The sequence below is a fragment of the Canis lupus genome, chromosome 1 (genome assembly GCF_003254725.2).
Source record: "Canis lupus dingo isolate Sandy chromosome 1, ASM325472v2, whole genome shotgun sequence".
In the NCBI taxonomy this organism is placed as follows: Eukaryota; Metazoa; Chordata; class Mammalia; order Carnivora; family Canidae; genus Canis; species Canis lupus.
Window position 1 is genome coordinate 103,478,764 of NC_064243.1, and position 25,953 is coordinate 103,504,716.

Genomic DNA, 25,953 nt, shown 5'->3' on the forward strand with positions numbered 1-25,953 from the left:
GGTCCATAGAGTATCACTGGGACACAGCCACACTCACTGCTTCACCTCTGGTTGCTTTGGCACTACAACCCTATGGCTCACAAAACCTGAAATATGTACTAGTTGGCCCTAGACAGGTTTGCCACTCTTTGACCAAGATTTGTCCTCTTGACAACTTCACAAAGGCTGTAGCCCATGCAGTGAAGGGGAAGAACTTGAACCCAGGTCTTCCTAGGTTCACAGCAACATGAATTGTCAGCCACCACACCCCACAACCTTGAAAGCACACGATTGGACTCCTTGAGGTGGGGCACAAGGCCATGTCTGCCATGTCTGTAACGTGAACTCGACAAAGGGAAGTGGAGTTCAATCCCCCACAAATTACTGTATTGTTACATCACAAGCCTGACCTCCAGCCCTGACAGCACCATTGATCCTCAGCCTGACCTTGGGAAGTCAGGTTCTGGGGCACTGCAGGAGCATGAGTGCGGGTGTTGTGAGGAGAACACCGTCTGTGTGCACCACCCCTCTACCACTCAGCTGTGCAGCTCCTTGTGTAAGCAGCAAACAATGGGATTTTCTTTCTAGTGGTCTGAGTGGATTGAATAAGATCTCCATGCTTCCTACCCTTGTCCCACTTTCTCTCTCTCTAGGCCACTATTTTTCTGTATGAAAAATGATGAGACCTTTCTGCTCTGACGCTCCGGGATGGTGATATTCTACACGTCTTATTTTAGCTCAGTGTCTGGCTCTGCATGCCGTGATTCAAGTTTACAGGGAGGTTGCACCCTGGTTTCTCTGGAAAAGGTCTCATCAGGTTAGGTTGGAGGCATGGGGGAGGTTTAGCTGAGTGAGGAACAGGGATGAGACTGGAGATTGTCAAAGATCCATCTTCAACTCTTTGCGTAGCCAACTCTGAAGACGAATCCGAGTGCAGGCCCCAGGGGACAGAATGGAAATGAGACATCAGCGGGGTTTGTTCATAAAATTATCCACTGAATGATAAGAATTAGAATAGAGTTTAACGAAATGATGTTGAATTAATTTGAACTGGGTTGCAGAATGGAGTCAGAAGGGACCAGTGTTAGTCGGACTGGATTGCTGAGTGAAATGTGTCAGGGCTGGGTTGACCTGGCCTGACCTGACTGGAGAGGGAATGAACTGGACCAGACAGTGCTGACATTGGAGGTGGGTAACATCTGAGAAAGAACTCTGCTCTGGAGCTCATGACACTCGGTCCCACAGCACCGGTTCATGCTGCTGTCTTGGGCAACTCCCTGCACCACTATGGGCCTGGGTGCCCCCATTTTATCGAGTGCTAATAATAACTCCGTGACAGAGATGTTAAGGGAAAGGTGTGAGATCACACATACAAAAGAGCCTCGTATCTCAAAAGAAAAAAATAAGAAACAAAAACAAATACTGAGAAGTAGCTAATGACAGGCATGGTGATGTATTGAGGGCGAAGTATACACCTGCAACTCACATTGAACTGCATAAAGAAATAATGATAAGGCGGATTGATGGCTACGCAGAAATATAGACAGATTGACAGATAGTCTAGTCATAAGGTAATGGTTGACACTAAGTGGTGAGTACCTGGGTGCTCACTCCAAAATTCTTTCCACTTTTCTGTTTGAAAATTTTCAAATAAAATGTTGCACAGAAAATAAAGAGGGTGCCTGGGTGGCTCAGTCAATTAAGCCTCTGCCTTCGGCTCAGGTCATGATCCCAGAGTCCTGGGATGGAGCCTGGCTTCTGGCTCCCGGCTCAGTGGGGAGTCTGCTTCTCCCTCTGCCCCTCTTCCTGCTCCTGCTCCCTCTCCCTCTCTCTCTCAAATAAATCAATAAAATCATAAAAAGAAAAGAAAGAGCCTTGGAATATGTTAACTGCTAAAATATCAGGAGCAGTTAAAAAACAGCCTCTGGGGTGAACAGCGAGCGTGAGTCCCAACTCTCCCTCGTTGCACCAACCTGAGCTAATGACTTCAGGTCTCTGAGAGTGTTTCTCTATTTGTACAATGAGGCTATTAATAGCATTTCCCTCACGGGGTTGTCCTGAGTATTAGGACAGAGCCTGGTACCTAATCAGCACCCACGACTGGGTCTTCCCAACAAGCTGTGAAATGGGTGCTGCTATCTCCATTTCACAGAGAAGGAAAGTGGGGCTCAGAGAGGCTCTGCAACCCTGCTAGGATCACACAGCAAGGAAGTAACTTTCTTAATGGAGGAGGGAACCACAGGTTCCTGGAACCAAAAACCAAAAACCAAAAAAAAAAAAAAAAAAAGGCTTTAAGTCCTTTCCTCGGGCTCACCAGATAGGATGAAGAAGATGCCAGAAACGAAGGCCAGAATGGTCCTCTGAGGGCGGATGTGGCCGATGTTACTGATGACGAAGGCGGTGAACACTAGGAAGAGACTGACCATGGGGAACGGAGTGGCCGTGCGCACCGTCTCTGAGGGAGGGGTAAAGGGTGAAACAAGGGGTGAGGGGGGACCCTGGGGAAGATGACACCTCCCCATTCCCCTGGACTCGTCCCTTTATGCAGCTCCTCCCCTTTCTGATACTTCCATTGCTGACCCCACCCCTTCACCCAGGCCACATCCTTTTGGTTTGACCCCGCCCCATTCCTGTGGGCTCCACCCATTCATTGCCCCGCCCGCTTCATCAACCTGGCTCGTCCTCTTTACCCCACCTCCGCCTTCCTTCTGGCCTCCACCTCTTCCCTCCCACCCCCCTCCCTTTCTGGGGCTGCCCTTCGACCCAGGACTCGCCCCTAGTTCCTGCCTCCTTTTGTCTAGGCCCCCAGCTCCCCCTCACTCAGAATATTCTCCGTGTTTTCCGTCACCAAGTTGATCTCTGGTTCAAGGAAATATTCCGAGGCCACACAGCGACCCTTCTCCCGGCCTGGGGGTAAGGCAAGAAGGCAAAGCTGCATGAGAGGTTCCTGAGCTCTGGAGAGGCAGTGAGGGGCAGGTGGTACAGTAGGGAGACCTCGGGATGGGTACATGAGGCTTCATCCAGGGGTTCCCGTCTATACAGGGGGTCACAGAAGGGGCTGCACAGGAGGTCTGGGAGCTCCCTTCTCGAGCTCCCCTGAAGACCCGTGGTTGGAGGACGCGGCTGGAACCCGGGTCCCCATGAGGAGGGGCAATGGGCTAGGACTCCTGAATCCCTAAAGAGGATGGGGAGGGGGGGATTCCTAGAAGGGTCTCCGCGGTCACTGGGGGGCATGAATTTTTTATCCTGCCCATTCAACACCAGAACTGTGCAGGGGACAAGCTCTGATGCTAGACTATTGCTTCTAGATGGGGACTCGCAAGGGATTAGGAATTTGGGGATCGTGTGAGCATCGCGACTTTTGGATCTGGAAATAAAGGGCTAGGAATCAGGTCTCCAGGTAGAAATTTGCGTCTCCAGGAGAGAAACAGGATCAGTTTCTGGGTTTCTGGAACCCAAGAGTTGGGACTATGGATAAGGACTCTTGGGTCCCGGGCAAAGCAGGGACAGTTGAATGGAGGACAGGTGGGGTCTGTACCTGCGAAGAAGCAGACTCGCCAGAGGCCAGCGTGCAGTGCCATCTTGACCTCCGTGGTCTGGTTCTGTGGCAACACCGTTCCCTCCTCCATGTACAGCCAGTAATCAGTGCTGACTGCGATGCCCACGAGCAGCAGGCCACACGCACCAAACACGCTGCTTAGCAGGGTCAGGGCGCGGCTACTGCAGTGACTCATTCTCAACGGCGGGGGGCGCCCTGCGGGGCCTGAGACACAGGAAGCCCCTGCCTTGGAGAGCCATGATAGGACTAACGAGAGTCCCCCCCAACCCCATGCAGCCACCAGGGACACTGAATCCAAGCCAGAGACACCATTTCTCAAACTGAAACTTCTCAACTGACATTTGTGCCCTAGCCCATGACCCCATTTCTGGATTTGGACAGGTGACATCAACAGTTGACCTCCAGCCCCAGGACTGGTCTTCCCAAGCCTGACACTTGTGTTCTGCTCTGGGTCCTGATGACAGATTCCACACTAGATCCCTGACCCCAGGATAAGATTTCCAACTAACACCTACAGCCCAGAGCTAGAGATGAAACCTTAGTTCCAACCATGTGTCTGGACCTACGTCTCAAATATCCTGACTGCCTAGAAACTCAACTTCCATATTCTCAAAGTCAGAACCAGGCCCTCCAACCCTCCCATTATGCCCTGACCAGAGACGAGACCTTCACCCTGGACCAGCCCTCACCAGAATCCTTAACCTTGAGCCTAAGCTCAGAAACTATTACACAGATCAGGCATTTCAACACTAGAACCAGGCTATCCCCCCAATCCTGTCTTCTGGCACCCTGACCCCTTTCTTTTGGACTTTGCTAAATAATTACCAGAAATCTCCCAAGTGGGTCACTAACCAGAACCCTAACTAAGGGTCCTACTAACCAAGGACCCACTAACCAAGACCTGAGTAGAGGTCCCCATCTAAGTTTAAACCCTTGGACTCTTATCTTGACCTTTAACACCCAATTCTAATACCAGGACCATGACCCATGACCTTCTAACTTAGATCCTGTGACTTGACCTTGATTTGGTACTCCAGTCTGAGATCATGGCCCACGACTCAGCTCTAAGATTCCAGAATTCTAATCCCCCCACCATCTGAGATCCAGGCAGGCCCAAGACCCTGGGATGTTGGAACTCCATCTCAGACTACTGGATCCCAGAACCCTGGGACCCCGAGACCTAGAGCCTATATTTTGCGAGAGACTCCAGAATGTCAAAACCAAGATCTGGGACCCCCTCCCCTCCAACCCAGCACCCTAACCAGAGTACTCGAGACCATCCTTGAAACTAGGGATCAGTGCTCTGAACCTTAAAATCCCAAATCGGGAAGTCCAGGATTTCCATCTCTTTTATGTGCCATCACAATATCCCTAAATTCCCTACCAGAGATTCTGGACTCCAATTTCCATGCTAGGACTTCCAATTACAGACCGTCTTTAACACCTAGCCTGGAACTCTGACCTCTCTAACCCTGAGCCCTCAAAACAAGAGATCCCCAGTTCATAGCTCTGGCCTTCCAAATTCCAAGCAGGGATCTAGAGATTCGAACTAGGGAGCTACTAATGTCTTATCTACCACCCTGGCTCCCCAACCCCATAACTTTTCCATAAACCACAAAATCCCATGATTTGGGGGACTCAACTTGGGATCCCCCATCCTATCTCAGCCAAAGACCTCTCTACATCCCGGAATACCAGCAATCCCATCATCTTTTTTCACCATAAAGGTTAAGACCCTAAACATTGCCCAACAATGCAGCCAGGACTTGAGACTCGCCTTTCTCTAATCAGAATTCTTGGAGCCTTTAAAACTACCCCAGGCCAGGATCTTGGAGTCAGACAACTTTCATCATCCCAGACCCCAGATGCACACGCACACACACCTCAGCGTCCAGAGCCCCCATCCCGCCAGGCCCCACCCCCAGCCTCCTGGAGGAGTCAGGAATCCGAGTCTGGCAGAGCTCTGACCAGCTTTTCCTCCCATCCCCCGTCCCAAGGCTCCAGGGCTTGACCGCCAGCTGCCGGCTCCTTTTCCAGCCCGCTCAGCTCGGAAACAAGCATCAAAACCCCAGTCACCCTGACTGCCTGAGTCCCAGGTAGCTGACCTCAGCTCCCCCCACCGCCCCACCATGGCTCCTTGGACTCCCAGCTGGGACCTTGTCCATGGACACCCTTCTCACTTGCCCTTTGAAGACCAACCCCCCCGCCCCCTTTGCCCCCCACCCCCACCCCGTTTCTTGGCTCCGATTCCGCCCCACTCCAAATGGCCCGCCCGGATCTCCTCTTTCTCCTCCAGCCCTTCCTCCTTTGGGACCCTCCCCCAGGCCTGGAGCCACCTTCTTCTCCCTCTTTATATATCGCAGCCTCTGCTGGATTCAGGCATTCGGATCCCGGGGGTCCCATTCGCCAAGCCCCAAGTCCAAACTCCGTCTCCCTCCGATCTCCTGGGGAACGTATTCCTCATTTCTGGGGACCCCTTCTCAGACACATCCTGCCCTCCCCGGGCCTGGGCCTTCCCCGCTTCATCCGGGATCGCCTCCCCCAAGGACCTGGCCTGCACCCTCCTCAGAGCCCACGGTCCCTAAGACTCGGACATTCAGAGTAGAGTTGCCCCACTCCAGGACCCTAAGACCCGGTGCTCCTGGATTCCCTAGGCCCAATGCCCCCCACCCCTCCATTGCCTCCCGAACTCAGGCGTCCTGACCGCCAGAATCCCACATTCCGGGGCCACTCGGGCTCCTCTTAGCCCCCACCCCCGGCTCCCCGCCACCTCCGGGGGAGCCCCCACTCCTTCCAAGACCCTCCCCTCTCGCTCACCTCGCTCAGGGCTGGGCGCACGCTCCGGGCCGCGGGCCCCGCAGCCGCATGACCGGCTCCGCGGCTTCCCCCGGCCGCCACCGCCGCCACCGGGGTCGCCGGTGCCCGCGCCCCCCGCCCCCGCCCCGGAGCCCGGCGTCCCGGCCCCCTCCCGGCCTCCCACCCCCCACCCCCCGCGCCCGCGGCCTCACTCGGCGGACGGCGCCGGGAGCTGGGACCGGCGGCCGCTCATTGGCTACTGCGGAGGAGGGGAGGGGCGGGAGGGGAGGGGGAGGCTGCAGGGAGGGAGGGAGACGGGCCTTGAGAATGGGGGAGGCAGGGAGGGAAGGAGAATAGAAACAGAGGCAGAGAGCCCGAGAGGGGCAGGGGCACACCGAGAGGCCGAGAGCCCGAGCGGAGGAGCTCAAGTCCCACCGAGACCTCGAGGCTGAGAAATTCTGAGACTCGCAGGTCTGGAGACTGGGGGACCCACAGAGCTGGCCTAAGAGAGACAGAGAGAGGAGAGGCAGAGATCAAGTCTAAGACCCCCGCTGCCCTCGGGCTCAGAGCTTCTGGGGCTCTGGAAGTGGACAGGTCCGAGAGACAGAGAGAGACAGGGAGACGCTCAGAGGCCCCGGGCTGAGAGATGCTGAGACCCAGAGACCTTGAGCCAGGGAAAGAGACGAGAGAGAAAGAGACCCTGTGAAGGAGAGAGAGCAGGGGCAATCCTGGGGCTCCCCTGATGCGGACTGGGGCTCTGGGCAGGCCTGGGGCGGAGCCTGGGGTCTGGGCGGCTGGAGGAGGCGGGAGGGGGCGTCCCGGGCCGGGGTCCCCGGAGCAGCAGGCGGGCGCAGAGCGGAGCCGGGTCCTGCAGCCGCCGCGGAGCCGGGAGCCCGGCCAGCCACCCCCCACCGCCGTGATGTCAGCGGGGCCACTCTTAAAGGGGCAGGCCGCCCGCCGAGGGTCGGAGCGGGGGCTGGGGGCCGCGGGCAGAGCATGGGGGTACTGCCGCGGTGCTGGGGGAGCCACGGGGAGCCCCGACATCCAACTGGACCGAGTACCGGAAACCCAAGAGCCTGCAGAGACGAAGAGACGCCAGGGCTCCCCGAGGGAGCCTACGAAGCTTTGGGGCTCAGTCCCCTCCAAACACACAGACGTAGGCACACCAATTCAACTGGCCTGCCCCAGACCCGGGACTACATTTTCCAGCAGCCTTGGCGGTGAAAGGCCGCACCTGGGGGAAGGGTCCGCCGCGGTGTCTGCTGGGAACTGTAGTCCGTTGGGACTGTGCTTTCCACTCCACCCCCTCGCAAGTGGGCCAAGGCAAAGAGGCCGGGAGGGCTCGTCAGCCCCTCTCCGGCCTCGGTGGCTGGCTCTCAAGCTCACAGGCTCTGTTTGTTTTCTCTGTGGTGGGGTCTCCCAGGTCTCTCAACAGGAGGGTTGGTTGGCTTTCATCTCTCAGGATTGCCCCCAACCCCGTCCCAGTCTGGGGGGCTCAGTGTGAGTCTGTGAGCTTCTGTCTTGCTCTGGGTGAGTAGGTGCATGCTACTGTCCCTGTGCTGGGGCGTCTCTACCTGATACCCCCCGTGGTCTGTGCGTTCATGCCTACCTCCTCGTGCAGGTGCCCTCTGGTCCTCTCTGGGGCACTTATGCCTCCCCCCACGTCTCGTCTCTGCTCCTTCCCTCTTGCTCTGTGGGTACCTTCTCCCCACTTTATGCATCTCGGTGCTTTCCCTCTCTCTGCCCCCTCCCCAGCCTGTGTGTGTGTTTCCGTGTACAGTGTCCCACCTCCACACCCCCTTCATTCTGCAAGCTTAGAAGAAAACATCCAAACACTTCAGCATCAGCATCCCAAATTTATTCTCCAGCAGCTGTGGCCGGGTGGGAGAGCCAAAGAGAAGAGTGGGCGCAGGGGGGGGGGGGGGAGGAGGAGAGTCCCAGAGAGTGGCAGGCACGGGCTGGTGGGGAGGGGGTTCCGAGCAGGACTGGAGCCATGCACCTGGCAGGCGAGCAGTGATGGGTTTAGGGTGGGGGGTCTAGAACAAAAGCTGATTGAGAACAGCTGGGGTAAGAATCCTTCATACATCCCAGGAATTCCTAGAGTGTAGAAAAGGAGTGCTGGAGCATGGGGGCACAGCCTCCCATTTAGTCCAGAATGGAGTGGAGGTGGAGGGGGGGTAAGTCAGAGGTAGGGGTTTGTTCTGGAATCCAAGTCTGGAACAGCCCACCCCATGAGACTATTTCCCAGAAAGAAAGAAAAAAGAAAGAAAGAAAAGAAAAGAAAAGAAAAGAAAAGAAAAGAAAAACAAGACGCACAGATTCTACCAAAATGGAGTCTAGAACCCCATGGAATTGAGATAGTGGTACTGGTTCTGGAACCTGGTAGAGCAGAGTCCAGAATACCGAGGTGGGTGAGAATCCAGGGCTCAGCACAGCAGAGTCTAGAACACGGTAAGGCCCTAGAGACTGCATGGAGTTTAGAATGCCAGGAACGCTTGGGAGGGGCATCTAGCATCCACAGGGCAGAGGCTAGAATGTTGGGGAGCAAGATCTAAATTGGAAAGGGGGGGTGGGGGTGGGTGCTAAGGCCGGCGCGGGAAGGGAGTGCTGGGGACACCTCGTGGCGACAGGAGAGATTACATGACGGGCACAGCCGGTGGGCTGATGGGGCTGCGGGCGTCCGGGTGCACGAAATCCGGGTTCACGTAGGTGAAGCCTTGGAAATCCGCCTGGTCGATGCTGGCCAAAACTAGGCGGTCTGGCGGGGTCAGCGCTGGCGCAGCCCGCGTGAAGAATTTGTCGAAGTTCTCGCCGCTGCGTCCACACTGGGAGACATGGGGAGAGAAGGATGAAGTTCTCCTCCCTCCCTGGGTGTCCCTCTGTGGCCCCTCCATCCATCACTTGTTTCCTTTGGAATCTCTGCGCAATCTTCCTGGCAGAGGAAGCCCCCCCTCCCCCGCACAAACGGGAACTGGAGCTCCTGGGCACCCCCACCCCTGGGGACCAAGGCTGTCTCCGCAAGGTGGCTGACCGGGCGGGGTCTGAACGGAGGCGCGATCTCCAGTCGCTCCAAGCGCTCCCAGTCCATCCAGCGGAAAAAGCCGTGAGCACGGATGGCAGGCTCCCCGTCTGGCCCCGAGCCCAGGCGCTTCGCTGGGTGCTTGGTTAGGAACTGTGGAAAACACAGAGACAGACAGACAGACAGAGTCCCCGACAGGGAGGCACACAGAAGGAGCAGGAGAGAAAGACAGGAACAGAGACACGGCAGAGACCCAGAGAGAGAAGAACAGCAAAGGGGGAACAGGGGTGGGGAGGCGGGCAGAAAGAAGAATGGGGGAGAAACAGTGAGAATGAGATAGGTGAGCTCCAAACCCAGAGACCCAGGGACAGAGAGAGAAAGAGAGAAGGATCAGGGCATCCGTGTATGGGGGGCAAGAACCCCAGAAGGAGGAAGCGGACATGGGAAGAATCCCCAAAAGGGACAGAGGAGAAGGAGGAGAGGAGAGAGAAAAGAGAGGGATGAAGGGAGCCCAAGGGAGAGACAGTGATTGGAGACCCAGAGCAAAGGGGCATAGAGATCCCAAGACAGGGGGAGATAGAGACCCAGGGAAAGTGGGAAATAGGCAGATGTTGGGGGGGAAGCAGAGATGCAGAAAGAGAGGAGGATGGAGACCCCAGAGGCAAGCCCCCAGAGAGAAGGGTAGAGAAGGCGGAAACTCAGAGAGAGAGGAGAGGAGTTCCAAAAAGAGGACAGAGACCCAGAGTATGGGTGTATGGGAGTTGGGGGTAGGAGGAGAACACACACCCAGCGACAGGTGGACAGAGATCCCCAGAGAAAAGGTAGAGACACAGGAAGCCCCATCAAATGGAGATGGAGGCAGAGGTGGGAGACAGAACCCAGAGAGGAACAGTCAGAGAGAATAGAGACAGGAGCCAGAAGCAGAAGTGTGCTAAAGCCTGAGAAGCTGCCCCAGGCTAGGCTCTTACTCCTGCATTAACTCCATCACCCCAGTAGGGGAGGGAGGCTCCCAGAGTTTAGGTGGCTTGCCCAAGATCCCACAGGAAGAAAAGTGGCAGGAATTAGGTTCACCTGACCCACCCGGTTCTGGAAACCCACCCTGGCCTTTTAGTACTCCCTGCAGGGAGCTGGGAAGTGGGTGCCGCAGAGAGGAATGAGAGGTCATCCTTAGACCAGAGGTAGCAACAGGGCAGTCATTTAGTGTTCTGATGACTTCTCTGTATCCTACAAACTTTCCCAGCAGATGGAAGTGAAGTAATGTGAGGGGTGGGAGCCTGGTCCTCATGTGCACAGAGATACTGCATGGTATCTGGATGGTTGAGGGTGGGCACAGGAGTTTGTGTGGAGAACCTAGGGGTCAGGGGGCTCTCACCCCCTTGCAGATCGCCACAGCTTCCCGGGAAAGCGACTTGGGGTAAGTGACTGTTTGTTCCATGATGGCCTGAAAGAGCTCTTCCTCATCCTCCCCATCAAAAGGGGGCTGAGGAAATAGAGGGATAGAGTCAGAGCTTGACAAACTGCCTCTCCCCACCTTCCACACCCTCATCACCAACCATGAACATGAACACCCCCCCCCCTCTGACATCCTAGGGAAAAATTTAAACAAGCCATCAAAGCTTTATCTCTCTCTCTCTCTCTCAGACTCTCTGGTTTCCTAACTCAGATGCACCAGCTCTCTGCACCTCTTTGCTGTTCTGTCTTGCTCTGCTATGCAAATCAGCAGGGTGTTAATTAGACAATATGTCATTTAAATAGAAGAGAGACAAAAAAATACAGGAAAAACTGTAAAAGCATTCTCTTGGTTGGATGAGTGGCTTCCAGTCTTCTGGGATTAGGAAAAGCAATACCAGGGCAAGGATTCTTTTTTTTTTTCTTTTTTTTTTCTTTTCTTTTCTTTTTTTTTTTTTTAAGAGAGAACGAGTGAGAGAGTGAAAAAGAGTGCATGAGTGCAGGAGTAGGGGAGAGGAGAGTAAGGAATAGAGGGGGAGAGAGAGAGAATCCCAAGCAGGCTCCATACCCAGCATGGAGCCCAACATAGGGCTTGATCTCACAACCCTGAGATCATGACCTGAGCTGAAATCAAGAATCCAATGTTTATCTTACTGAGCCACCTAGGTGCTCCCCCCACCCCCCAAGGCAAGGATTCTTAATGTGGGGTCTAGGAGGTCCGTTTATACAATTGAGGGGGGAAAGTACATCTTTATTTTGTAAAATCTCTAATTGAAATTTACCATTCCCATTCAATTATGAATGTATGCAAAAACCACAATAGTAGTACTTGTGACTTCATCACCAACAGAAATCACAGATATTTTCCTAGCACATTGGATTTACAGCTATCTCAAAATATTAGTCATCTCAACTTGAAGATTGCTGGTAGCCCTTCCTGTTTACTTCCCATCCCTGTGAGATATTACTATTTAATTCATTAATAGGAAATCACATATAGGTCCACATCCCAGTGTTTAATATTTACAAAACTGTATACTTTTAAGTTAAATTTATTTAGTTGGCTTAACTAAGTTAAATTAAAATTTTAAAGGTTTGATAATCATTACAGTGTGATTGATTTCCCTTGTCATCCTATTATTTTATTTCATGCATTTAAGCATATTGTTCTGAGGTGAGGTCCTTGGCACCAAAAAAGTTTAAGAACCTCTGGCCTGTGGGAAAATAATGGTTCAGGACCAAGGACAGCATTATCCAGCAGGACATTCCCAACTGCTTAGCACCCCTCCTGAGAGGCCAGATATCCCTTCCTAATCTGCTCCTTTGAGATAAAGGCCATGTAATGGGTGGCACCCCATGCCATGTTGCCTTTAGCCAATCCAGCCTGTCCCCAGCTTCCCTTACCTGTCCCGCCAGCATCTCATACAGCAGAACCCCAAAGGACCACCAATCAACAGACTTCCCATAGGGCTGGTAGGCGATGATCTGAGGAGGAAGGATGGAAGGTAGGAATCATGGTTTGTGCTTTAAGAGGCCTAAGATCCCTTCTGGCCTCATGCCTGGGAACTGTACCCACTTTAAGTGTTTTCAACACAAACTCTTCCCATTCAGAACTCTCAGGTCAGAGCTCCATTTTTTGGAAAATTCAGAAACAAAATTTACCTACTTAGAACATTCCTTTGGTCCCCAAAATAAAGACTATCTAAGGACCAAGTCAAAAGTTCCGCCCAGCTAGAACAATTAGGTAACTGGACACTCTCCTTACAATAAGAAGAGAGTGCATAAGATGCATAAGTGCTACATTTCAGAGACCAGAGAGTCTTAAATCTGGATGTATTTAAGATTCATCTAGGGGGCTGTTCCTAACCCTAAGAATTCTAGCCTCATTAGGTCAGCGTCAAAGTCAGCAATATGTGTGTGTTTTTCAAAATCTCCGCAGATGATTCTGATACCCAGCCATGTTTTGAAATCATCGACATTGATTACCTGGGCACTAGCATTGTATCACCCTGAATGATTAATAATGGCACCACCAACGCCAGGACCTCCTTCAATTAAAAGAAGTCAGGACCCTCTATCTACTTACATACAGTCAGATCATTAGCTCCAACTCCTTAACAGTCAGAGCATACTCCCCCCACTTGAAATATTCAGGAGACAGCGTTGCACACACTCAGTACTCTGGAGGGACTGGCCCCACATGCTGAGAGGATACCAGATGTAGCCTCCACCTTCCAGAATAGTCCTGTAACAGGTCCTGTTCTCTGAGAACCCTCATGGGCTGGGCCAGTCCTTCTGGGGGACACTCACCCACCTCTCTGCCCATGCCCATGTTGCCAGCTTAGAGACCCTGCTTCACCCACTCAGAATACAGGGTGCACTGGCCTCTCCACCCCGCTTGCTGCTAGACTGCCCACAACTCACGTCAAGACCCCAGGGTTAGGACCCCCATATTTTGGATGTCAGATAACCAGCCACACCCACCAGGCAAATTTGGACCTCGCGGAGAGCAGCAGAGGAAGGGTTACCTCAGGGGCTATGTAGTCTGGGGTCCCGCAGAAAGTGCGGGTTGTGGTTCCGGGAAAGACGTTTTCCTTACACATGCCAAAGTCAGTGATTTTGATGTGTCCTTCGGCATCAAGCATCACGTTGTCTAGCTTCAAGTCCCTGGGGGTGGGAGGTAGAAAGGATAGGATTGAGGGAAGGGTAGAGTTCAACTGGCTGGACCATCAAGGTTTTGTTTGTTTTGTTGTTAAGTAAGCTCAATGTCCCAAGTGGGGGCCAGCCAGGTGCCCCCTAGAGCCCGAATCTGATCCCTTTCCCTCTGGGGCCTGACGTCCTCCACTGAAAGGCCCGGACAACTCCTCACCGGTAGATGATGCCCTGATTGTGCAGGAAGAAGAGCCCGATGGCGATTTCGGCAGCGTAGAACCTGGAGAAGGAGGCAGGAGCCTGAGGTCAAATGCTGGGCTCCTCCTCCCCCGCCCCCCCTCTCTTGGCCCAGACTCACGCTGCATGAGGCTCCTTAAATTTGCCCAACTGCTGAATGTGGTACATCAAGTCGCCTCCGGTGACATACTCCATCACAAAATACAGGCGATCCTGGGGCGGAGAGGGGAGGGCAGGGCTTAGAGGCGGGGACACCCTGGGCAGAGGGCAGGACATATCCATCACCGCCCACTGCAGACTAACTGGAAAGTGTCGGGACCCACCCAGTCAGAAATCCGGAGCAGCGGGGAGGTCCCGAGGACCCTAAGCCAGGCACCCTCCCGCGGCGGCTCCGAACGGCTCCCACCCTCTTGGAACGGAAGACTGAAGCCCACCATTCCCTGGACACCCCATGGGGCACCACCACCTCTTCCCCCCACGTCCTCACACAAACACAACCCTGGCCACCTGTTAGGAACCAGAAGTGTTTCGGGCCCCACCTGCAAGTGACAATAATTTCCCTTTATATCCAGGAAGCCAGCTCTGTTTATCCAGAGCTTTCTTAAGTAGTCATGCCCTCTCAAACCTCTGATGGTTCTCGCTTCTGGTTCTGTCCCTGGACTTCGGGGACACGCCCCGAGTCTATCCAGACCTTATCTCAGAATCCGAAGGTGACGACCTCATTACGTGGAGCCCATCTTTTGGCAGGCCACTCGGCAGCCACCCTCCTGCCCGCGCGCGCCCTTTACTTGGGACTCCTTCGCTCAGGGCACCTCCACTCAAGCCCGGGCTCAGGCCACGCCCAGCAGGCGCCCACACCCCACCTCTGGCCACGCCCAACAGACACCCACCCCTCTGCCAGGCCCAGTCAGAGTGCAGGCAGTTCTTTGGCCTCGCTGTCCGCTCCGGATTCCCCAGCAGATGTCTGACCTGAGCCAGTCTCTGCGCCCCCCACCCCTTACCGGGGTCTGGAAAGTGGAGTGCAGTTGGGTGAGAAAGTGGGGCCGGCCTCCCGGGCCTCGGCCCCCCAGGGCCAGCACTCGCTTCTCCACCAGGGTGCAGTCCACATCGTCATCCTGGACAATCACATCCTTCTTCAGGATCTTGATGGCGTAGAGCTCATCTGAGCCCCTGCGCTCAGCCAGCATCACCTAGGGACAGAGGCCCATTTTGGAAACCCCTCCCTTTCAGGGACACAGAAAGGAAATCCCAGGTTCTTCCTGACTCTCTCAGAGGACCAGGTGCCCTGGTTTTGCTGAGCACTGTCTTAAAGCACTCAGGGGTCCCATAGAGTCATCTTTGGGGGACTCAGTAGCCTAGAGTCCCTCCCTATGTACCTCTTCCCTAAGGACAGAAATCTGATCTCCCCTACCCCCAGACATCCTCCCCTTCCCGAGAGAAGCCAGGGAGGCCAACCTTCCCAAAACTGCCTTTTCCTAGAACCATGAGGAAGCTGAAGTCAGAGATGTGCAGACGTCCGGGGCTTGTCCCAAAGAAACAGCGCTTGGAGTCGGTGGGACTAGGGGATGGAGAGGGGATGGGAGAGGAAGAAGGACCCATCCGCACCCGCTGTGAGAAAGGAGAGAAAGCCAGAGGCAGTCAGATTCCAGGCAGGGATAAGGAGATGCCCCTGAGAGACACAGCATCCAAGAATGAAAGGGTCGGGGAGCGACAGAGACAAAAAGAAAGTTGTCTCTGCCCCCCACCCCTTGGCTTCAGAACTTGTACTGATTTTCCAGAGCCTGGAGGGCTGATCATTTAACTAAGACTCAGATTACAGATTACCATATGACATTAGATAACTCTGTTATCACCCCATCTTATTTTTTATTTTTAAGTAATCTCTCCATCTAACGTGGGGCTCAAACTCACAACCCCAACATCAAGTCTCACACTCCACTAACTGAGCCCACCAGGTGGTCTCACTCCCACTTTAGAGAAGAGGAAATCGGCACAATGACATTAAATAACTTGCCCAAAGTTACACAGCAGATGAAAAAGCAGAGCCAGAAATAAAAATCCATTAAAGCCGAGACTGTGTCTCCCTCTTTTCTGTGTCTTCAGCATCGCCCAGCACAGAGGGTGTTGAATGGATGAAGGTCTCTCAGGACGCAAGTGCTGAGCACCCTTCCTATTGCTCAACCTTCAGAGCACACCCAGAATCTGAACACCTTTACCACCACTGCCTCCCGTTCCTACCACCTGAGTCTCCACAGAGCCTCCTTCCCCTTTCCCCTCTGCCTCCATCATCTCTTCTCTAAACAAAGCAGGGTCTTGTTCAGATCTAAACCACCTCAGGCCACCTTTGATGCTCCCACACACCCCTACCACATCTTACCCAGTTTAAAAGCTAAAATCCTTCTAGTGAATGACAAGTCACACCCCTTCCCTCTCTGACTTAACTTATTTTTTCCCATCCTCTACCCCCTTCAGCCCCACTGTCCTCCTTGCTGTGCTACAGATACTCTCAGCCTTCTCCCACCACAGGGCCTTTGTGCCTGCTCTTCCCTCTGCCTAGAAGGCTTTCCATCCTTCAGCCTAGCAATCTGATCCCCATCTCCTGTGCCTGGAGAATCTTGCACTTCCTCTGGGACTCACCCCCCACCCCCAAGCTTTGTCTGGCTCTCCCAGGCTATGCCAGGTGCTTCTGGTACTCCCCAGTGCCTGAGGCTACTACCTCCATTATCAAACACATTCCTTCCTGGTAGATGTCTCCATCTATAACTTTCTCCTACTTTGAAATTGGAGCTCCCTAGGGAATGGACTGATTCTTCTCCCAGAAAGGGTTTGGGTTATGTGACACATCAGAAAATAGGTGTGGAGTGAGTGAGAAAACAAACGGAGGAGAAAAGGCCACAGTGATAAATAGAAAAACTCAAGGATCCATTCAGGTGTCACCTCCTCAGGGAAATCCCTCCCTGACCACTTCCCCCTGCCCCCCCAGGCTGGCTTAGCACCTCCTCTAGGCTTCTCAGAGTCCTGGGTTACCTCTAACATAGAACATCATACTGGAATTTCTGACAGTATCCCTACCTGGGGGACTTGCTTAAGGGTCAGGTTCACCTCCAAAGTGCTTGGTTTACTCAGCAATCACAAGACCTGTGCACAGGTCTGTGCCCAGCCCATGTGTGTGGAAATGAAAACAAGTATCAGAGGAGCGAGATGTGGGGAGAGAGAGGCAGACCACCGGAATGAGACGGTCTCCATTCCAGGCCTGAGCTCTACTCACTTCATACAGTTCCAGGGGGTAGTTACAGGCCTGAGGGAGAAGAAAGCCAAAGTCAGAGCCCCCAGAGAGGTAGGAGGCTGCCCTACAGCAGAGGGTGGGGACTCCAAACCCCCAAGCCCAGGAATGGTTAGGAACTCTAATTCTCATCATACCCTGGGGCAGGAGTCCCTTAGAAAAGCACAGGGAGGAACCCCAGGGTCTTCTGGGAATTGTAGTCCCGGGACCACTGGGCAACCAGCCTCTCTGAGCTGTGGGCAGCAGGGCTGGGCTTCCCCTGGGGGAAGCGGGACCTGAATACCTCAAACTTCTGGAGGAGGCTGCAGTTGTCAGCATCAGCCACAGGCACATTGTAATACTCGCCCTCCTCCTGGTTCAGTAACTTGTACCTGAAGTACAGACGGAGACCAGAGCAGGGCAGGAGGCAGGGAGGAGGGGAGTATATGAAGGAGAGGCAGAGGGATCACAGTGGGGGTGGGTGGGGCGGGAGAGACGCAGAAAGAAAGACAGAGATGGGGAGAGAAAGAGTGAGATAAGGAGAGAAGGACCGGGTGGGGGGAGACGGGAAGACAGGTGGGGAGGACGGAGGCGGGGCAGGGGAGACGGGGAAACAGATGACAATGGAGACAGGGAGACGGGATGGGGAAGAGGGACAGGAATGGGGAGACAGGGGAAAGGGACAGGAGCAAATGGGGTGGGAGGAGAGGCATAGGGGACAAGAGAGGGAGGTGGAATGATGATGACCTGGAAGACAGAGAAAACAGCCAGAGGAGACCGAGAGACCCAGGTACAGCCTCCACCCCTGCCCCGCCCTCACCAGCCATCCACGGGTGCCTTCAGCAGCTCCGAGACCCCGAAGGACATGGCACCCATGAAATCGTTGCGGGAAGTCCGGTCCCAGTCCCACACCTCCACGCTGAGCCGGCGCTCCACGTCCCCCGGCTTCAGGTTGCTGCAGGAAGGGTGGGGCAGAGTGAGGTCCAGCTCCGCCTTCCCTGCCTCCCCTCTCCTCAGTGCTGGAGGATTCCCTCTCTCAGGGGGAGCTGGGGTCTGTTCCTGCTCTCTGAAGTGTCCTGTCATCTCTGATCCTCTCCAAGAGGGCCTCCCCCAATATGGGGATCGTGAGTACATGCAGAGGGCTCGGTCTCTCTCCCTTCCACCCACATCCTGGGCTCCTTCCCATCCCTGTCCCATCCTTCTCTCCAGATCTCTCTCCTGTCTCCGTGCGTGCTTTCTTCTGGGTTTCTGTCCTTCTGTCTTTCTGTTAATTAGCTTCTCTTTCTCTTCTTGCTACCCACCCACCACCCCCCTGCTTACACTCCACCCCCTGCACTCTGTCTCTGTGTCTCTTTGGGTTTGCGTCTCCTCTTCTGAGCGCCCTCCATCTCTGTCTCTAAAGTAGTGGGCTTTGATGGAGATTAAATGTGCAGATACGTGTCTCTCGGCTCCCACCACCTTTCTCTGCGAGTTTTTGGGTTCCCTCTGTCCTAACACCTCCCACTATCTGCTCTCCGGGGTCTTGTGGGTCACCAAGACCCTCAGATCATTCTCCGTCAGCCATCACTGCATCCCCTGCACCCGAGGCTCACAACACGAAGGTCTCGTTCCACACAGGGTTTAGCGTGGCTTTCACCGTCCGGGTCTTCTGCTTTGTCAAGTTCCGAGGGTCTGGGATGAGCTTCAGCTTCACATAGGGATCAGACAGACCATTGGGATCCATTGGGATGAGGTTACGGGCCTCGCCAACTGAAAGGGGAAGTGGAGGGGAGACGGGGTTAGATCCAGGAAGAGGCCCCTAAGTCTCCCTTAGTCAGCAGTCAAAAGTCCAAGGTCTCAGCCTTTCTCACGACCCACGTACCCAGAAGACAGGGCAGGAAAGCCCTTTCCCCAGCCAGGGACCCAGAAATCAGACCCAGAACCCCCTCCCCCCAGGACCCCGGAGTGAGGACCCTGGCCATATTACCAATAGCAATCCCGAGCCTCTCCCCCACCCCGCCCCCCGCCAAGTTTTCTCTCCTCCCTCCCTCTCTAGGACCTCGATTAAGAAAGGTCATAAAGAGGCGCTGGAAGTTGCTAAGAGTCAAGGCTGGAGACCCCGCTCCGAGCTGGAAGGGGCGTGGCGGGGTGATGTCAGCCCTTGCAGGTGGGGTCAGGAGTGTGGGCCGGACCCGCAGGGGGCGTGGGCAGCGCAGGGGAACAACACTGGCCTTCCCCCTGGGTTTAAGGGCGGGGCCAGACTAGGGAGCGGGGTTCCACCTGTGACATGAATTTCATCTGCAGTAGGTGCTCGGATTTCCAGCTGCAGGCGCCCACGGCGCTCGGTGTGGTCCACCCCGCACAGAGAAGGCACACTGCGCACACAGCGTCGGTGCACGTTCATCTCGCAGCCTGGGGAGTACAAAACGCGAGGTAGCGCGTCCAGCCGCCCCCAACACCAGACTCCATCCCCTAGCATTACCGGAACCCAGACACTGCTCTTTGAAAGGGGCCCCAGAGCTTCAAGCTCTGGCAGGAGCAGCAAGCAGGAGCAGCAAGCGTAGCAGACTCACAGGAGCATTTCATGCCCTGGTGCACCAGCCCGTAGAGCAGGGAGCCACAGTGGTCGCAAAAGGTGGGGCTGCTGTAGCTGTGTAGACGGAACTTATGCTTGTTGCGGGGGTCCTGGAGGCAGAGAGGAGACATCAGAGGGGGTCAGAAGAGAGGGGTGCCCTAGACCTTGGGAGAGGAATCCTTTGAACTTTTCCTCCTCCTCTGCTTTGCTCCCCCCACTCATTCACCCTACAGCATTTACTGACTGCCTGCTGTGTGCTAGGTACTGTTCTTGGTGCCAGGACCCACTGTGGTCCCCATGGAGTTCACTTTCTAGTGGAGGGAGACAGAAAATAAACACTGTGAATAAATAAAATAGTATGATGGATGGTAGGCAATAGGTGCTTTGGAGACAAATGCAGCAGGAAAAGGGACTGCCAGGGGTGGGGATTGAAATTTGCAGAGAGTGATCAGGGAAGGTTTCACTAACAAGGTGGCATTTGGGCAGAACCTGAAGGAGGTGGAGGCTCCTAACCTTCCACAGTCCCTATGCTCCCCACACCTCCCAAAAGCTGTTCTCCAAGGACTTAAGGGCCACGATGAACGCCAAATTGTTCACTGTCAGCCTCTAGCAATGTCTTTCCACTGATGATCCACCTTCTCTGAGCCTCTTGTGAGATGGAAAATATGACCTCTCAGTTATAGGGACCTCTCAGCTCATGAAAGACCAAGTGTAGGGGCACCTGGCTGGCTCAGTGGATGGAGCATGTGACTCTTGATCTCAGGGACATGAGTTCAAGTCCCATATTGAGTGTAGGGATTACTTAAAAAGAAAGTATAAACTGCATAGCAGGGCCTGGCATGTTAAATGTGTTTGGTACTGTTATTCGTGCTGCTGTGGTTACTATTCATGATTTTTTTTTTTTAACTATTCATGATTTTATTGCAGTCTCCACTATAGCCCTGGGTTTAAATAGGAGCTGCGCCATTGACCAGCTGTGCGATTTGGGGCAAGGTAGTGCCCAGTTTTGAGCTTCAGTATCCTCTTCTGCCCAGTGGAAATAAACAGTGAATATCTTGAAGTGATGCTAAGTATCCAGAGTCCAATTAAACATGAATTTAGGACACCCGTAAAGCATTCCTTCCCCACTCCTGACAATGTCTGAATGTTAAATAATTTGGTATTTGCCTTTTTCTAGGGAGGCATTGCAAGAGTTATCACTAGGGTGAAAATTCAGGATATTCTTGGGCTTTTATTTATTTTTGCAGTTTAGCGGGGATTCTATTTTGAATGACATATGGAGGGAGGGGGTGGGTGTGATGATCTCTTTCAATACTCTGGGGCTCTAAAGATCTTCAGCTGACCCTAACTCAAAGGGTGCCTGATGCACTAAGTGATATCCTATGTAAAAGGCCTCAGCAGGATGCCTGACGTGCAAGCTCTACCACTCCATGGAGAGAAGCTGCTTTTATTCTCAAGGTGAAATCACTATTTAAAAAAGAGACAGTGCTGAAGCTCTAATTAGATAAATTAGCATCCACATTTTGACTCTGCCCACTACCCAGCTCCATGGCTTCCCCCCACGCCACCCTTTGCAGAGACTCAGGCTTCCTTCCTCTAAAATGGGGCCACGAGGCCTCCCTGTAAAGGAGTCTAATGGAAGTCATGCTGGCCAAGCCCTGATTGCTTCTTTAGCCCTTGATCCATGTAACTTACAACAAGATCAAAAGCATTAAGCAAGGGGGGGAAAAAAAGAGTGACGGAGAGGAAGACCTCCTCCTCATTTTTTCCATGTTTCTTCATCAGTAATACCAACAACTTTCCAAGGATAATAATTGATATAGTTTCTCGCCATATTCCAAGTACCATCCCAAGTATTTGACTCATTTAGTTCTCAAAACAACCCTGTAAGGTAGGCATGGTCAGCATCCCCATTTTACAGATGAAAAGCTCAAGAGGTGCAGAGAAGTAAATTAATTTTTGAAAGGTCACAGAACCGATAAATGGTGGAACTGGGATTCAAGTCCAGGCGTTCTGGCTCAGGAGCCCGTGCTCAGATGGGGACAAGAACACCCCACCTTCTGTGTTGTGCAGATTCACTCCTGTATGCAAGATACCTGATGCATGCATGCAACCAGCATTGGATAAATCAGAAGTAGTGTTGGTGGTGGAGGTGGGCAAGCGAGGCGGCTGATCAATGATATATATGGGTGCTAGAACACAGTGGTGCTCAACATATGTTCTGTAAAATCACGTCCTCTTTGTAAACTTCAATTTTCTTCACCTGACCAACTGGCAAGATGTCCCCTGGACTTCTGTAGATCTCCTTGCCCCTTTCTCTCTCTCTCTGCCTCAATTTCTCATTCTGTCTTTCTCCATCTGCTCATCATAAAACTGTCTCTAACTGTATGTCAAGACCTGGGCTAGACTCTTAAGCCACTTGGCTGCATTGAACTATCAAAACAAGCCTGGCAATGTCAAGATTTATGCTGTCCCAACCAGTAGCCACTAACCACATGTGGCTATTTAAGTTTAAATCAGTTCCAATGAAAGGGAACTTAGGGGCATCTGGGTGGCTCGGTAGTTGAGCATCTGCCTTCGGCGAGGGCATGATCCTGGGATCCTGGGATCAAGCCCCGCATCAGGCTCCCTGGAAGGAGTCTGCTTCTCCCTCTGCCTGTGTCTCTGCCTCTCTCTGTGTGTCTCTCATGAATAAATAAATATTTTTTTAAAAAAATAAATAAAAATAAAAAAAATAAAGGGAACTTAGATTTCCATTCCTGGGTCAGAGCAGCCCCTCTGAGGTGCTCCTCTAGCTAGCTAGGTGTGGCTGGTGGCTGTCAGACTGAACAGCGTAGATCCAGGATATTTCCATCATTGCAGAGGGGGGACTGAGCTCAGAGAGAAGCCAGACAGAAAGTGAAGGAGGGACTAGGAGCGGGCCACAGGGTCCACCATTCTTGTAAGATGACCTGATATCCCCGCTGATGGGAGGTGGAGGTAGGGAGGGAGGCTGTGTTTATGTGTGTGTGTGTGTGTGTGTGTGTGTGTGTGTGTGCGTGCGCGCGCGCAGGCACACACACGCATGGGGTATCTGTACACGCAGATCCTGGAGGACATGTGAATGCATGTGCATGTGTGCGTGTGCATGACAGGGTCTCCCTGGGTCTCCCTCTCTGCATCTTCAAAGTCGTTCTCAATATCTACCATTTTCCATTCCAGCTTGTCTTTCTGGGTATCTGCAGCTCTGTTTCTCTGAGTTTCTTGTCCCTGTCTCAGGCTTGCCTTTTCCTCCCTCCTGGGCTGCTCTGTTCCATTCCTCCCTTGTTCTCTGTCTCAAATCTGTCTTTTTCTGCATTTCTGAGATTCTCTCTCTCTGTCATATGTCAGTGCCTGCATCAATAGTTGTCTCTCTCTCTGTCCCTCAACTCTTCTCTTTTTAAATTTCTTGATCCCTGGATGACAGCCCACCCCTCCAATGCTCTCTCTTCTTTAGTCCATTCACCCTTGCCTCCCCTCTGTCCCCCACCTGTGTCACCAGTCTGTCTCAGCCCCCTCTCATTCCCCCTTTCCAGGCCAAGGGCAGGGAATCTGGGCCAGACTAGCTCTCCCTATCTCTCCAGCCCCCCTCCCCTCCCAGCCTTAAAAATAGCAGGAGAAATTGGGACGGACGCCGAGGGGGTGAGGGCGGGGGCGCGGCCCAAGGAGGAAGAATCAGGTGTCCGGGCACTCACATCCGTCTGGGGGCCCTTCCCAGCGCCTGGACACTCGAAGGTCACAAATTCGTGGCATCGTCGATGAACCACAAAGCTGCAGACTGAAGGTGAGAATCATAGAGACACACACAGAGAGAGAGAGAGAGAGAGAGCCCAATACACAGAAAATCAGAAAGAGAGAGATCTCAACAGAAAGAAAAACAGAGAGGGGGACCCCCAAATTGAGAGTTCAAAAGAAAATCAAAGGAAAGCCCACAATATGGAGTGGGGGAAGGAAACCAGGAGATAGAAATTCAGGAGATGGACCCAAAGCCAGAAACAGAGACGCAAAGCATCACAGAGCAGAGGGACCCCAGTGCCCACACAGCCACAGGGAGACACAGAGACAGACCATGAAAGACAGAGGGACAGGGACCCAAGGAGGAAGCAGGATCCCATGGACAGACACAAACCCACAGAGACGAGAAAGCAAGGAAAGAGGCAGGCTGAGGAGGAGAGGAAACAGAAATGTCCTCCGACAGAATGGAGGGAGCAGTGACTTGGGCAGAAGTGAGTCTGGGGGCCGCTGCCGGCCTCCCTCTCCCTGACTCACTCTGTTCTCAGCAGTGGCAGCTGGTGCTCTAGGATTCGCCCCCCTCTCCCGCCCCCCATATCTGCCAGCCCCACCCGGCCCCCACCCGCCCATCGGTGACCCCACCCGGCCTGCCCCTGCCTAGGACTGTTGGTGTTGTCATGGTGACAGCAGCTTGGGGGGGGGGCTCTGACTTCGCATCTCCAGCCCCCCCTTGAGCTCCCCTTTTCCAAATCTCCCTGTTCCCATGGCAACAGATTCTCCAAATATCTGTCCCCACCTGGAGCCGGCCGAGGGAGGGGCCCTCAGTACCACCTCCGCGGTGGCCCCGCCGTCAGAGCTCCCTCCCCACCGCAGGCTGTGTCTCTGCCACACCCCCCACCCCGGGCTCCCCCGCGCCTCTCTGGGGACCAAAGAACACGTGTGTCAAGCCTCCTGGGCTGTGGGGCCCCAGCCTCCACCCTCCTGAGGGTCCTGGGAGTCCTGGTGCCCAGCTCTTACCTTGACATTGCAGGCCCTGTTTTCCAATGCCCCTGCAAGATCAAGGATCAGAGGTCAGTGCAGCACAGGGTGCCTGGGCCTCCCACCTCTGCGAGCCTCACTGCGCCTTGTTCCCTCTGTGACCAGGACCCCGGAGTGGAGCCCCAGCTGTCTCTTGTTCTAGAACCCAGAAATTCTGGCCCTCAGCCCTTCTCTCAGACCCATGAGTCGGGGGTCCCCCAGCCCCGCCTCCCTCGGACCCAGGAGGAGTCCAGGCCCCCAACCCCTCTTCCCTCAGATTAGGGAGTCTGGGGCCCCTAGCCCCTCCCCCCCTCAGACCCAGGGGTCCAGGTCCCCCAAGCCCCTCCTCTCTCAGACCCAGGAATCTGGGCCCCCAGCCCCTCCTCCCTCAGACTCAGGAGTCGGGGTCCCCAGCCCCCTCCTCTCTGACTCAGGAGTCTGGGTCCCCAGCCCCCTCCTCCCTCAGACTCAGGAGTCTGGGTCCCCAGCCCCTTCCTACCCTAGGACCAGGAGCCAGGGCTGCAGCCCTCTTCTCCATCACTCAGGGGTCTGGGGTGACATGTCTCCACCCATCGTTCCCTCCTCCCTCAGGCCCCCAGCCCCTTCCCTCACCAGATGAAGTCGGTGCAGTGGCTGCAGAAGGTTGGCTGCTTGAAGAAGCGGGCGGTGAACTTGTGACTCTTGACTTCGTGGACCACCTTCTGCCTCAGAGCCCCCTTTCTGCAAAACAGGGGCCGGGGTCCCCCCTCTGAATCGCCTCCGCCGGGGCCCAGGCCTGCCATGGCCCCAGGAACGTTGCAGGGACCAGGATCCTGCCTTTCTGGGGGAAACAGGTGGAAGGACGAGGAGCCGGAGACTCGAGACTCGGGAGAGCCCTGAGCCACGGGGAGATTGCGAGGAGGGAAGGAGAGGGGCGAGGCACCTCCAGGCGCGGAGTGCAGGGCAGGGAGCCGCACCCCGGGGCGCGCCGGCTCCGCCAGGGGGAGCGGGCGGGCAAGGCGGAGAGCCGAGGGCAGGGCGCCGAGGAGCCGGAGGCAAGGGCGGCGGCGGCGGGAGCTCCAGCTCAGGCACCTGCTGAAATGTGGGAGCCCCAGCTGGGGGGAGGCGTTGCCATGACGACCGAGGGGCGGGGTTTCGGCTTAAAGGCGTCCCCCCTCCCTGAGACTCGGGACAAATGCCCCTCCCCCGGCACACGTGCGCACACCCACTCCGGGGGCTGGCTGGAGGGAGGGGGCATCCTCTGCGCGGTGCCCTGCCCCCACCGCCGGCCGGGGCCTGCTCCCACTGGGGTACCTGTGCAGGTCCCGGCAGCCCGCTGAGACTCCGCTCGGATCTCTGGGCTTCTGCCGGTGTCACTGCTTCATTGCACAAACTTTGTATTCAGGGCTGGGGGCCCAGTGGTGAACGGAGAGGCCTGGCGTCTCACTCTGCGGCTCTTCAAGTCTTGACTCTCTCTGGGCCTGGGTCACTGTGTCTGCCCGCGCTCTGTCCCTGTCCCAGGGGTCCTGGCTTCTATTTCTCTGTGTGTCTCTGCCTGTGCCTGTGGCCATGCTGTGACCCTCTCTGGGTCTTGGTGTCCCTCGGCTTCTCACCAGATGTCTCCATCGTCCCTGACTCTCTCCCTCTTCCTACCTCTGTCTCTGTGGCTCTCTCCCTGCCTCTCTCCATAGGGCAGTGAC

At 54.6% G+C, this 25,953-nt stretch overlaps 2 protein-coding genes across 2 annotated transcripts in view; both read right to left on the reverse strand.

Moving 5' to 3' along the window:
• Positions 1–6,470, reverse strand: part of CACNG7 (calcium voltage-gated channel auxiliary subunit gamma 7) — a 21,252-nt gene extending 14,782 nt beyond the window's left edge. The window contains exons 1-4 of the mRNA XM_035712745.2: positions 6,356–6,470; positions 3,518–3,742; positions 2,800–2,886; positions 2,294–2,434 (exon numbers count right to left, since the gene is read on the reverse strand). Coding sequence (XP_035568638.1) covers positions 2,294–2,434; positions 2,800–2,886; positions 3,518–3,713 — 424 coding nt within the window. The 5' untranslated portion in view covers positions 3,714–3,742; positions 6,356–6,470. The remainder of the gene's footprint in view (positions 1–2,293; positions 2,435–2,799; positions 2,887–3,517; positions 3,743–6,355) is intronic.
• A 1,700-nt stretch (positions 6,471–8,170) lies between these two features.
• Positions 8,171–25,357, reverse strand: PRKCG (protein kinase C gamma). The gene is made up of 18 exons (XM_025424024.3): positions 24,887–25,357; positions 24,275–24,306; positions 23,221–23,303; positions 19,506–19,617; positions 19,213–19,344; positions 18,546–18,702; positions 17,774–17,908; positions 17,258–17,345; positions 16,960–16,989; positions 15,147–15,299; positions 14,693–14,881; positions 13,813–13,904; positions 13,672–13,734; positions 13,331–13,469; positions 12,207–12,287; positions 10,726–10,833; positions 9,366–9,506; positions 8,171–9,159 (listed from the first exon to the last, which is right to left on the reverse strand). The coding sequence occupies exons 1-18, from the start codon at positions 25,054–25,056 to the stop codon at positions 8,971–8,973; spliced, it is 2,094 nt and encodes a 697-aa protein (XP_025279809.1). The 5' UTR covers positions 25,057–25,357; the 3' UTR covers positions 8,171–8,970.
• Between the last annotated feature and the right edge of the window lie 596 nt (positions 25,358–25,953).

Bases quoted from the DNA above. Each gene is read 5' to 3' on its own strand.
- PRKCG (XM_025424024.3), bottom strand. From the start codon at position 25,056: ATGGCAGGCCTGGGCCCCGGCGGAGGCGATTCAGAGGGGGGACCCCGG. The intron at 13,905-14,692 runs GTAAGGGGTGGG...TCTCCGCCCCAG, and splicing joins ACTCCACTTTCCAGACCCCG to GATCGCCTGTATTTTGTGAT. The intron at 9,160-9,365 runs GTCAGCCACCTT...CATGTCTCCCAG, and splicing joins CTCCGTTCAGACCCCGCCCG to TGTGGACGCAGCGGCGAGAA.